The following is a 13,118-nucleotide window of genomic DNA, read 5'->3' as shown; positions in this document are numbered from 1 at the left end:
CTGCATTCAAATGTTTGAAAAATAAAAAACATTCTATTTTTCAAAGAACAACAAATAATCCACGTCTACATGATGAATTTTAGGCCTCAATACAGATGATGGAGGCAAAGAACAGAAGCTGTTTGACTCTCAGACTGAAAATCACAAAGAGGTCAAAGGTTACCAGAGCGTGAAGCTTCTCCTCCAGGTCCTGATTGGCTCTCTGAGACGCTGTGTAGCTATTCTGGAGTCTGCAGACAGAGAGAGAAAAGTGTTACTGAGCATGCTAGCTGAGTCATAGCGGAGCTATAGCCAAGTCATGGCCGAGTCACAGCTCAGGTATAGCTGAGTCATAGCGGAGCTATAGCCAAATCGTGGCTGAGTCAGAGCTGAGGTATAGCTGAGTTATAGCGGAGTTACGGCTAAGTCATAGCTGAGTGATAACCGAGTCACAGCTGAGGTATAGCCGAGTCATAGCTGAGTCATAGGTGAGTTCTAGCCCAGTCATGGCGAAGTCATGGCCAAGTCACAGCAGACTTATGGCTGAGTCATAACCGAGTCATGGCAGAGTCACAGCTGAGTCATAGCTGAGTTATGGTGGAGTCACAGTGGAGTTATGGTGGAGTCATAGTGGAGTTATGGTGGAGTCATAGCTGAGTTATGGTGGAGTTATGGTGGAGTCATAGTGGAGTTATGGTGGAGTCATAGCTGAGTTATGGTGGAGTTATGGTGGAGTCATAGTGGAGTCATAGCAGAGTTATGACTGAGTCATAGCAAAGTCATAGCTGAGTTATGGTGGAGTCATAGTGGAGTTATGGTGGAGTCATAGTGGAGTCATAGCAGAGTAATGACTGAGTCATTGCAGAGTCATAGCTGAGTCACAAGGGAGTGTCTGTAAGGTCCCAGCTAAATTGAGCAGACTGAGATGTCCTCTCACTGGAGATGAAGGAACTTCATCTGCAGAGACTCCCTTCAGGATTTAAACTAATGTTTCAGCTGGTTAAACACTGATACTGAGTCCCACAGCTGATCTGTTCCCTCCTCCTCCTCCTCCTCTTTGTTTCCTGCTAAATCTTCGGTCTCATTAAGCAGCGAGTCACTGACTTCCTCTCTCATTTATCATCACTGCAGAGCAGAAAATTAAACTTCAGTGTTCTGAACAGAGACCACACACATCAGGTTCTGATCATCGGACAGAAGTTTAATCTCCTTGTTCAGCATGTAGGGGATGCTATAAAGGATGATATAAAGATTCATTCTGCTCTGATGAAAACACAAAACATTTGACCAGTAGATGCTGCACACTGGTCCTTTAAACACTCATTTATTCACCACTTCATTAAATATTGATCCAGGAGGGTTTGTGTGTGTGTGTGTGTGTGTGTGTGTGTGAGTGTGTGTGTGAGTGTGTGTGTTTAGAGCAAGCAGTAAACAGCAAGAATGCAACCAGTGAAGAAGCTTGTAACAAAACCATAATTTGTAAAAAAAACTGTTAATCAAACTTCCACATCAAATTAGAGAAAAAGTTCTAAGTCAGATTCTCCTTTAAATTCCTTAATGTGTCCTGCTGCCTCCTTCAGCTCTCTGATCAATGCTATTATCAATTATCAGAAACAAACCAATAATCAGTTCCTGCTGAATATATGTCAGCGTGGTCTGACAGTGTGAATCATCACAGCTCAGACAGACATCGGTAGTTAAAAAGCAGTGAACTAACCAGCAGATTAACTTGCTACTAGCAGTGATGCTAAGATCACTGGCCGCCGTTAGTCAGGTGACTGTCGCCCCGCAGGTTGTCGTGATCCATCGAGAGTCAGCTGGTTTTACTGTGATCCATAATGTAAAGAAGAACACACACAGAGCTGTGGCCACAGCTCGCTCACTGCCAACACGACTTCCAGACACTGCTCTAACAGCCAATCAGCTTACTCGATACTCAGGAGTGTCACCTGGTTACAGGCAGACAGGTGACTTTTAATCTCCTCACCATTACAGGTGAAACCAGAAACAACCAGAGTCCGATCTGGATCGTCAGCGTCCTCACCTGCGGAACTTGTCCCTCATCTTGTCCAGGTCGTCTCTGGTCCGGCTGAGCTCCGCCTCCATGTAGTGACGGCTGCCATCAAACTCCGCCTCCATGGCCTCCATCTTGTGGGTGGAGAGAGAGAGGCGGCGCTGCAGGTCCTCATTCTGCTGCTGGAGGATTCTGGGTAACAGCAGAGGTCGGCAGTCACAACAGATGATCTTTGTGTCTCTAACAGTTTTTAGATGAGCTCAACATCTGTCCAGTGGTGGAAGGTAAAGGACATTTACTCAACGACTGGACGTTGGTACAGTTCTGAGGTCTTTTCCTACGTTTTACTTCAGTTCCACCACATGAGGTCAGTGTTGTTCTCTTTACTTCACTACATCCATTTTCTGACTGAAGCTACGTCGCAGGTTCAGAGTTTTATTAACTAATCCAATAATCTGATATCTGTCATTCAGCTTTTACTTTTGGTACTTGTAGCGTATTTTCATGATTGTACTCGTAGCAGCAGTAATCAGAGTATTCTGACATTGTGGTGTTACTGCCTTTAGAGTTAGACCGCTAACTGCTGCTCACTGTGCTCTTTGCTGTAGCTATCTATGGCTGTAGCTACTAGCTGCCGTTAACTAGCTCTGTTAGCTCAGTTAGCTGTGCAGCTAGTGGCCCCGTTAGCTGACTGGAGTCTGGCCCGACCGAGAGTTCGGAGCAGCGGGGGATTGTTGGTGTTTACGCTGGTTTCAGCAGCCTCCGGTGAGCCTGACCAGATCAGGACTTCACACAGCCCTCGAGATCGAAGGGGGCCAGTTTGACAACAGGGAAAACTGTACCGAGGTGATTTACAGCGGCTCGGACCAAGACTCTGACTCTGGGGACGACGAGGACACGGCAGGCCGGGACAGGAGAACAGAGAGAAGAAGGTCGTCATCATCAGAGAAGAAAATCAGGGTCTAGAGCCTAGCCTAGCCTAGCCTAGAGAGGTCTAGAGTCCAGAACCAAAGCAGAGCTGCTGACTGTTGGAACAGCCGAAGACAAGTGTGATCCTGTTTCCGTCGAGTTTGAATAAAGTTTGCTTTATGATGAGTTAATCTGGTAAATTCATTTAAAAAATATTTAAATTGTTCATTAAAAGAGAGAAACTTGAATGAGAAGGAAGAAGAGGAGAGAATGAGGTCTCACCTGATCCGGTCCGAGTCCGAAAGAGCCTCCTGAAACACAGGAAACGCAGTTAGAACAAACAGGAAGTACAAGACAAAAACATCTGCTCAACAAGTAAAAACGTCATCATAACGACGAACTTTTCACATTATGACTCTCGTTACGCAGAACAAACGCTCAGTTTGAGCTTTTCATTCACTCCATCAGCCCCGAGTCCGACTGAACCCAAACAGCCTGAATCAAGACCGATAAAAACCATCCAAATTATGTCGTTTATTTTACCACGACGAGCGAGAAGCGGCACAAATTCAAGGTCATTAAAACCATGAAACAATCAAACAGAAACTCTTCAGTTTCCTGTAAAAATCATTTAATTTGAAGTAAAAACAAGAAAAACGTGTCATAACATGAAAAAGTCTCATTATAATGCGAAAAGGAACACAATCAGGAACACTGACGACATCACTGAAACGATGTTTGATTGTTGACGGTAAAAACGGGGGCGAACAGGAGGAAAACCAGCAGGAACAACTGAAACCAGTACATGTGATCACATGACCGACATGTGACCGTGATGTCAGCTCAGTGAAGCGATGTCACACAGACGTTTCCTGTCGTCGGGCTCATCGATCTCTGTCGACGTATGGAAACGCGGCCGTTCCCAGCATGCAGCGGGGTTCTATACGATAGATCCTTTCAGCTGATCGATCGCCTACGCCGCCGTAAAATCAATGACTCGGCTGCTGTGATTGGACCAACTAAAGGGCCAATCGGGTCGCTCTGCTCTGAAGACTTGTTAAAGAATTACATCAGTTAATGTGTAAGACTGACAGACAGCAGGACAAACCTGCAGACTCAGTCTGACGTCCCACTGGACTGAGGAACATAAACGATCAGAAGTCAAACGAGACAAACCAACGTGCTGTTTGTTTCCTCTTCTTTTATCAGCAGCTCGGTGTAATGAGGGTCAAATTCACGACGACTTCAGTCTCAGAACTTTAACCAAACAGAAAGTCTAAATCATTTCCAGGAAAGTTTCCTAACTTCATGCAGTCTGTGCCGCAGCCCAACAACGATCAGCTCTATGTTGCATCATCAGTAGTCATGGTAACCAGAGTATCCACGAGCCCACAAACAGACTGGAGCCGAGGGGTAACGGTCCCTCAGTAGAAGCCTGCAGGTTTTCATTCGTGGCTCAGTGTCAGACTTCACTCGTCCAACACTGGACTGATGTCTCTTTAGTTTGGACAGCTGGAGGAAAGGCAGGAGGGAGCAGAGGGGGGAGGACAGGTGAGCTGCAGGAGCATTAATGCTGCAGCTCAACATAGAAAACATAGATCCTTTCCACAACACATGGACACGTGCTACAGCTGTTCTTCATCAGTCATATTTTCAGACTCATCGTCGGCCCTGTCACTGACCGCTGGACAGTCTCACAGACGAGACACACGGTGGACCAGAAAGACAGACATGTTACAGAACTCACTGTGGGGGGCAGACACAAACACAGCATGTGTTTTCATTCAGAAAGGTTGAACAGGGAGGGGGGAGGAGGAGGAGGAAGGCTGTCACCCTCTCACCTACCTTAATGTGGGACAGAAGAGACTGATTAGAAAGAGGTCTGTGTTTGTGTCTCTGCGGCTCTTTTGTCCCCAGAACCTCCATCTTTACTCCTCGATTCACCCCCAACACTTCCTGTTTAGGCCCCGCCTCCTCTGTCACGACACCCTTGAGATGCTGGGTCTCCTGTCCCAGCCCCTCCTCCTGCAGGGGCTGGTACCAGCTGCTGGGCCGCATCGCAGCCACCCAGTTGTCCCAGCGTCGAGTCCGTTCTGCAGACGTGCCCACCGCCTGCTGCTTCCTGTGGGCGGGGCGCTGGCGCTGGGGGGCAGGGCTCTCTTGCTCTCTGGAGGGGGTCCTGCGAAGCAGCATGAGGTGGGCGGGGCTCATGACTCGACAGGTGATCTCATCCAGAAAGTTGGAGAAGCGGACCTTCTCCTCTAAAACTTGCATCTTCCAGTTCCAGTTGGTCCTGCAGGGGGCGGGTGGGTCCGAGGACCGCCGGGAGGCTGGCGCCCGCTGCTCAGTCCGGTCCAGAGAGTGAGCGGGTGGATGGTGGGCGGAGCTGCCCCGCCCCCTGCTATCATCCAGCAGCTCCACTGACTTTGACTTCCTGATGATGTCGTAGGCGTGCTCAACGCCCAGCGAGGCCGGCTGCTTCAGGATGCTCTTCGGAGGGGTGGCGGTCTTCGTCCAGTGAGTCCGATTGTGACGCTGTCCTCTGGGGCTGGGGGTGGGGGAGTGTTTCCTGGCTGCTGTGGGGCTTCGATGTGCTGGAAAACCCACGTTGCCACCGCTGATTAACTGGCTTGGTGCATGTCGATGACTCCTGGTGGCACCTACCGCTGTGGTTCTGGTTCTGGTCTGGGTGGGCCAGTGGGTTGGGCTACTGAAGAACGGTGTTGGCGGGACGCAGAGCTCCAGGCTGGACAGACTGGAGACTTCCAGCTCGCTGTCAGAGAGCAGGAGTGGCGAGGTTGGGGCGCCACGGCGAGACCCGCCACTCTGTGGCCGTTTAGAGGCGGCAGTTGGGAGGCGGGTGGGGTGCTGCAGGGAGGATGGAGGTGTGTTTAGGGTATGTTGTTTTACCTGACTGATGTCGTGCTGTGGTGCAGGCGGGGGTGGAGCTACAGGCAGGGCATGGCGCGTCTCGCGGTGCTGTGGCGGAGCCTTACGGTACGGCTTCCTGGCCGGGGCCGCGCTAGTCATCCTGGGCCCTTCCTTCCTTCCTTCCTTACTTCCTGTCGATCTGTCAGTCCTGCCAGGACAAGAACAGTTGCATGAGGTAGAAAACTATGCAGACATCCGCCGACTGCCCGTCAACCTCCAACCACAATGCCTCAACCACAACTGGACTCTGTCACTGCAGTCACAGTCACACTCTCTCTGTGCGGATCAATACTCGGTCATCCCTCATCAGCATCAAACACGCCTCCATCTCTGCACACACCTGCATGTGTGTGTGTGTGTGTGTGTGTGTGTGTGTTGGATAGAGCATGAATGTGTTTCTATGTTGACTTTTTGTCAACATGACTTTGGAGGACCAGGCCGGAGGGGAGCCTCCCTGTAGGAGATGTCCCGACAGTTAGACGAGTCCTCACAAAGACCTCGAACAAACAGATCTGTGTTCAGAACGAAGACAGAAAATCACAGTGTGTCATTGGTCCTTACAAGCGTGTGTGTGAATTCACGCACTTGTGAGGACCAGATTTCAGACATTTACCTGTGAGGACATTTTTGACAAAACTGGCCAAACATTAGTAAAAAATAATCTTCACTGTGTCAGTAAGTGTCAAACTCAATGAATGAATGGTGGTCCTCACAAGTATGTGAATACATGCACTGTGTGTGTGAGCAGAGTGTGTGTGTGTGTGTGTGTGTGAGCAGAGTGTGTGTGTGTGTGTGTGTGTGTGTGAGCAGTGTGTGTGTGTGTGTGCGTGTGTGTGTGAGTGTGTGTGAGCAGAGTGTGTGTGTGTGTGTGTGTGAGCAGAGTGTGTGTGTGTGTGTGTGTGTGAGCAGAGTGAGCGTGCGTGTGTGTGTGAGCAGAGTGTGTGTGTGTGTGTGTGGTGTGTGTGTGTGTGTGTGTGTGTGTGTGCGCGTGCGTGCGTGCGTGCGTGTGTGTGTGTGTGTGAGCAGAGTGAGCGTGCGTGTGTGTGTGTGTGTGTGTGTGAGCAGAGTGTGTGTGAGCAGAGTGTGTGTGTGTGTGTGTGTGTGTGTGCGCGCGTGCGTGCGTGTGTGTGTGAGCAGAGTGTGTGTGTGTGTGTGTGTGTGTGCGCGTGCGTGCGTGCGTGTGTGTGTGTGTGAGCAGAGTGTGTGTGTGTGTGTGTGTGTGTGTGTGTGCGCGCGCGCGTGCGTGCGTGCGAGCAGAGTGTGTGTGTGTGTGAGCCTCAGGCTACACATTGATCTCAGTTTGTTTCCAGAACAGGAAGTGCAGCTGCATTGATCTGAATGAGGCCAACGTTAGCATGTCACCATTAGCCTGTTAATCTAAATGACATAGAACAGCACAAACACATGCTAACGGTCAGACCACAGCACACTCTGAATCTGCATGATGTCACACTTTACTCGTCACGGTTAGTCAAATACAACACGACTGAAAACCGCTGGGACACGTAGCGTGAAGACAACATGAAGACAAACAGCCGAGGACTCAAACTGTTCAAGTTTCTTCTTGATAAACGACTTCAGCTGCTCAACAGTCTCTGTCTTCATAATGCTGCACACAGTCTGAACGGGGACAGGTCTGGACTGCAGGCAGCCGGTCTGGACTGCACTCTGACTATGAGACCAGTCCTTTGTATAAAATGTACATATAGAGTCAGCTTTTATTTTTCATTTTGTATTTTCTCTATTTCTGTTGCTACTTTCTGTCCAACTGCTCTCACCTGCTGCCTGTAACACCTGAATTTCCCCAGCAGGGGATAAATACAGTCTTAGCTTAGTACCGGTCTGTGGATCATTGGTACCGGGCCACACAAGAAAGAATTAATTATTTACATTTTATTTACTATCCGAGACTGACTGATCTTTTATTTTGAAAAATCTTTTATGTTGAAAAATGACGGGATTCTCTTGGTTACATCTCGGTCACTTGAGGGCTCAAATTTAACCCACAAGGTCGCAAAATGAGAAGAAAACAGACGTGTTTGGAAAGTTTCTTTGAGAAGGGGAAAAGAGCCCACTCTGCATCATATGACCGGCTCTCTAATGAGGCAGTGAAGCCTCAAACCAGCTTCACCTGGAGACCAAGCAGCCTGGATTAACAGACAGTGGTGTTGGACATTACGAGGAAGCTGCTGATAAAGTTGAACACGAGTCCACAGCGGATTTATATTTATTATTATATTTACAATACAAACAATCTACGTACACCCCCTCCCCTCTGGACAACTGTTATAATTGATGTGTCCAGAGTCTTATTGGTCTCTACTGGTCTGATGTGTCCAGAGTCCTGCTGGTCTCTACTGGTCTGATGTGTCCAGTGTCCTGCTGGTTTCTACTGGTCTGATGTGTCCAGAGTCCTGCTGGTCTCTACTGGTCTGATGTGTCCAGTGTCCTGCTGGTCTCTACTGGTCTAATGTGTCCAGTGTCCTGCTGGTTTCTACTGGACTAATGGGTCCAGTGTCCTGCTGGTTTCTACTGGTCTGATGTGTCCAGTGTCCTGCTGGTTTCTACTGGTCTGATGTGTCCAGTGTCCTGCTGGTCTTTACTGGTCTGATGTGTCCAGTGTCCTGCTGGTCTTTAGTGGTCTGATGTGTCCAGTGTCTTATTGATTTCTACTGGTCTGATGTGTCCAGTGTCCTGCTGGTCTCTACTGGTCTAACAGGTGTCTAAGTTAATACCTGTCAGTCGCAGATGAGGGTGAAGCAGCAGGACATCTTCACCTCATCTATATGCAGCTTTTGAATTTTACATTCAAAATGCCCTGAGCGTTTTTACCCAGCATGCTCTGCTCTCACACACATATTTCCTGTTACTAGATTTGTGAGGACTCTTTAATTACAGTAACATCCTCTGATGCAGCAGCACTCGTCTTTCCTTTTGTTTCGTCCTTCTTCTCACATGTTCTCATTTTTCTTCTCCGTGTTCTGTTCGTTGTCATTTTTCATTCCATTGTCCTTCCCTTTCATCTTCATCTCTTCTATTATTTATTTCCTTCTTTCGTGTCCCTGCCTCAGACATGTTTCACTTCTTTTTTCTTTCTGCTTCTCGCCCCTTCATCTTTTCCATTTTCCCTTTCCGTCCTCCCCCCTCCCTCACATCAGCTGATCACTTCCTGCTCTCAGCTGATCCCCCCCCCTGAAGAAAACTGAGCTGAAACTCAAACATCTGAAACTCTGAAACATTTCAGAGTTTAATCGTCAGACTGAAACTTTGATCAGTCAGCAGTTATCAAGCCGATTCTACTGCGACTGTGACTACTGCTACTGTTACTACTGCTGTTACTGTGACTACTGCAGTTACTGTGACTACTGTTACTATGACTACTGCTACTGCGACTACTGTTACTGTTACTGCGACTGCTGTAACTGTTACTGCGACTACTGCTACTGTGACTACTGTTACCTCAACTGTGACTACTGTTACTGCTACTGCTGTTACTGCTACTGCGACTACTGTTACTGCTACTGTGACGACTGCTACTGCGACTACTGTGACTGCTGTTACTGCGACTACTGCGACTACTGTTACTGCTACTGTGACGACTGCTACTGCGACTACTGTGACTGCTGTTACTGCGACTACTGTTACTGCCACTGCTACTGCGACTACTGTTACTGCTACTGTGACGACTGCTACTGTGACTACTGTTACTGCTACTGTGACGACTGTTACTGTGAGTACTGCTACTGCGACTGTGACGACTGCTAATGTGACTACTGTTACTGCAACTACTGCTACTGTGACTGCGACTGCGACAACTGCTACTGTGACTACTGTTACTGTGAGTACTGTTACTGCGACTACTGTTACTGCGACTGTGACGACTGCTAATGTGACTACTGTTACTACTGTTACTATTACTGTGACTGCTGTTACTGCGACTACTGTTACTGCGACTACTGTGACTACTGCTACTACTGCTAATGTGACTACTGTTACTGTGAGTACTGCGACTGCGACTACTGTTACTGCAACTGCTGTTACTGTGACGACTGCTACTGTGACTACTGCTACTGCGACTGCGACTACTGTTACTGCTACTGCGACTACTGTTACTGCGACTACTGTTACTGCTACTGCGACGACTGCTACTGTGACTACTGTTACTGTGACTACTGCTACTGCTAATGTGACTACTGTTACTGTGAGTACTGTGACTGCGACTACTGTTACTGCAACTGCTGTTACTGTGACTACTGCGACGACTGCTACTGCGACTACTGTTACTGCGACTACTGTTACTGCTACTGCGACGTCTGCTACTGCGACTTCTGCTACTGCGACGTCTGCTACTGTGACTACTGTTACTGCGACTGCGACTACTGTTACTGCGACTACTGTTACTGCTACTGCGACTACTGTCACTGCTACTGCGACTACTGTTACTGCGACTACTGTTACTGCTACTGCGACTACTGTTACTGTGACTACTGCTACTGCTAATGTGACTACTGTTACTGCTACTGCGACGACTGCTAATGTGACTACTGTTACTGTGAGTACTGCGACTGCGACTACTGTTACTGCAACTGCTGTTACTGTGACGACTGCTACTGTGACTACTGCTACTGCGACTACTGTTACTGCTACTGCGACGACTGCTACTGTGACTACTGTTACTGTGAGTACTGTGACTACTGTTACTGCAACTGCTGTTACTACTGCGATGACTGCTACTGCTACTGCTACTGCGACGTCTGCTACTGCGACGTCTGCTACTGCGACGTCTGCTACTGTGACTACTGTTACTGCGACTGCTACTACTGTTACTGCGACTACTGTTACTGCTACTGCGACTACTGTTACTGCGACTGCGACTACTGTTACTGCGACTACTGTTACTGCTACTGCGACTACTGTTACTGCGACTACTGCTACTGCTAATGTGACTACTGTTACTGTGACTACTGCTACTGCGACTACTGTTACTGCGACTACTGTTACTGCGACTACTGTTACTGCTACTGCGACGACTGCTAATGTGACTACTGTTACTGTGAGTACTGCGCCTGTGACTACTGTTACTGCAACTGCTGTTACTGTGACTACTGCAACTGTGACGACTGCTACTGTGACTACTGTTACTGCGACTACTGCTACTGCTACTGCGACTACTGTTACTGTGACGACTGCTACTGTGACTACTGCTACTGTGACTACTGTTACTGCGACTACTGTTACTGCGACTACTGCTACTGCGACTACTGCTACTGCGACTACTGTTACTGTGACTACTGTTACTGTGACTACTGTTACTGCTAATGTGACTACTGCTACTGCTACTGCGACTACTGTTACTGCTACTGCGACTACTGTTACTGCGACTACTGTTACTGCAACTGCTGTTACTGTGACTACTGCGACGACTGCTACTGCGACTACTGTTACTGCTACTGCGACGTCTTCTACTGCGACGTCTGCTACTGTGACTACTGTTACTGCGACTGCGACTACTGTTACTGCGACTACTGTTACTGCTACTGCGACTACTGTTACTGCTACTGCGACTACTGTTACTGTGACTACTGCTACTGCTAATGTGACTACTGTTACTGCTACTGCGACGACTGCTAATGTGACTACTGTTACTGTGAGTACTGCGGCTACTGTTACAGCAACTGCTGTTACTGTGACTACTGCGGCTGCGACAACTGCTAATGTGACTACTGTTACTGCGACTACTGCGACTGCGACTACTGTTACTGTGACTGCGACTGCGACTACTGTTACTGTGACTGCGACTGCGACTACTGTTACTGTGACTGCGACTGCGACTACTGTTACTGTGACTGCTACTGCGACTACTGTTACTGTGACTGCTACTGCGACTATCTGTTTTTTTCGTGAGTGAACATTAATTAGTAACAGCTGATCTGAGATGCTGTCAGTAATGAGAGAAGCAGCTTCCTGAATGTGATCTACGTGGAGCTCTGATCATGAGAGAAACCGACTGAGTATCAATGGAGTGAATCATCGCTGCATACAAATATATTCACAAATACTCTAAACCCAGTTTCATAAATGAACTCTGGACCATGTCCACAGACTGAGGTCCAGAGCTTTCTTATCACACATGTGTCAGACATGTTCTCACTTCCTGGAAATACACAGTGTGTACACTTTTTGATGCTTATCATTCAATAGATTTCCATGCATTTCAAGGTTTTTCAGGATGTGACATCATCAGCACATTAGTGTAATTGTACCTGAAGTATGCGCTGCTCCAGAGATGACTTCATCCACAGAAACAACACACCTGAAACAAACAAACAGATCAGCTGTGAGGTGGAGGTTTACATCCACTTTTCAGTTTCAGTCATATGATGCTTAACACAGCATCAACGGAACAAAGAAACAACAGCCTCAACAACAGCCTCAACAACAGCCTCAACAACAGCCGCAACAACAGCCGCAACAACAGCCTCAACAACAGCCTCAACAACAGCCGCAACAACAGCCACAACAACAGCCACAACAGCCTCAACAACAGCCACAACAACAGCCACAACAACAGCCGCAGCAACAGCCACAACAACAGCCACAACAACAGCCGCAGCAACAGCCACAACAACAGCCACAACAACAGCCGCAGCAACAGCCACAACAACAGCCACAACAACAGCCACAACAACAGCCGCAGCAACAGCCACAACAACAGCCACAACAACAGCCACAACAACAGCCGCAGCAACAGCCACAACAGCCGCCACAACAACAGCCGCAACAACAGCCACAACAACAGCGCACCTGAACACAAAACAAGACAAAAAGAAATTCAGTTTAAAGATAAAACACTGCATAAATATATTAAAACAAGGTTGTGGTGTATACAGATGATGGCACATTGGTTATGTATCAGTCCTGGTCCAGTACCACAGGTATCAGTCCTGGTCCAGTACCACAGGGTTCAGTCCTGGTCCAGTACCACATGGTTCAGTACCACAGGTATCAGTCCTGGTCCAGTACCACAGGGTTCAGTACCACAGGTATCAGTCCTGGTCCAGTACCACAGGTATGAGTCCTGGTCCAGTACCACAGGTATCAGTCCTGGTCCAGTACCACAGGTATCAGTCCTGGTCCAGTACCACAGGGTTCAGTACCACAGGTATCAGTCCTCGTCCAGTACCACAGGTATCAGTCCTGGTCCAGTACCACAGGTCTGTTAATAATCCGAACCGCTAAAGCAGAGTTCAACATTTCGACAGTTCGTCAACCTTTATTTAATGTC

The 13,118-nt window shown here is 48.2% G+C and overlaps 1 protein-coding gene across 2 annotated transcripts in view; it reads right to left on the bottom strand.

The window, feature by feature from the left end:
- Positions 1 to 13,118, bottom strand: part of tjap1 (tight junction associated protein 1 (peripheral)) — a 34,300-nt gene that overhangs the window by 9,737 nt on the left and 11,445 nt on the right. For both annotated transcript variants that reach the window (XM_041946932.1, XM_041946933.1), the window contains exons 3-7: positions 12,097 to 12,146; positions 5,813 to 5,981; positions 3,185 to 3,213; positions 2,024 to 2,185; positions 164 to 230 (exon numbers count right to left, since the gene is read on the bottom strand). In XM_041946932.1, the coding sequence (XP_041802866.1) occupies positions 164 to 230; positions 2,024 to 2,185; positions 3,185 to 3,213; positions 5,813 to 5,932 (378 nt within the window). In that variant the 5' untranslated portion in view covers positions 5,933 to 5,981; positions 12,097 to 12,146. The remainder of the gene's footprint in view (positions 1 to 163; positions 231 to 2,023; positions 2,186 to 3,184; positions 3,214 to 5,812; positions 5,982 to 12,096; positions 12,147 to 13,118) is intronic.

Source organism: Chelmon rostratus, chromosome 11 (genome assembly GCF_017976325.1).
Source record: "Chelmon rostratus isolate fCheRos1 chromosome 11, fCheRos1.pri, whole genome shotgun sequence".
Lineage (NCBI taxonomy): Eukaryota > Metazoa > Chordata > Actinopteri > Chaetodontiformes > Chaetodontidae > Chelmon > Chelmon rostratus.
The sequence above is the reverse complement of the archived record's forward strand: the minus strand, read 5'-3'. Positions and strand labels throughout refer to the sequence as shown.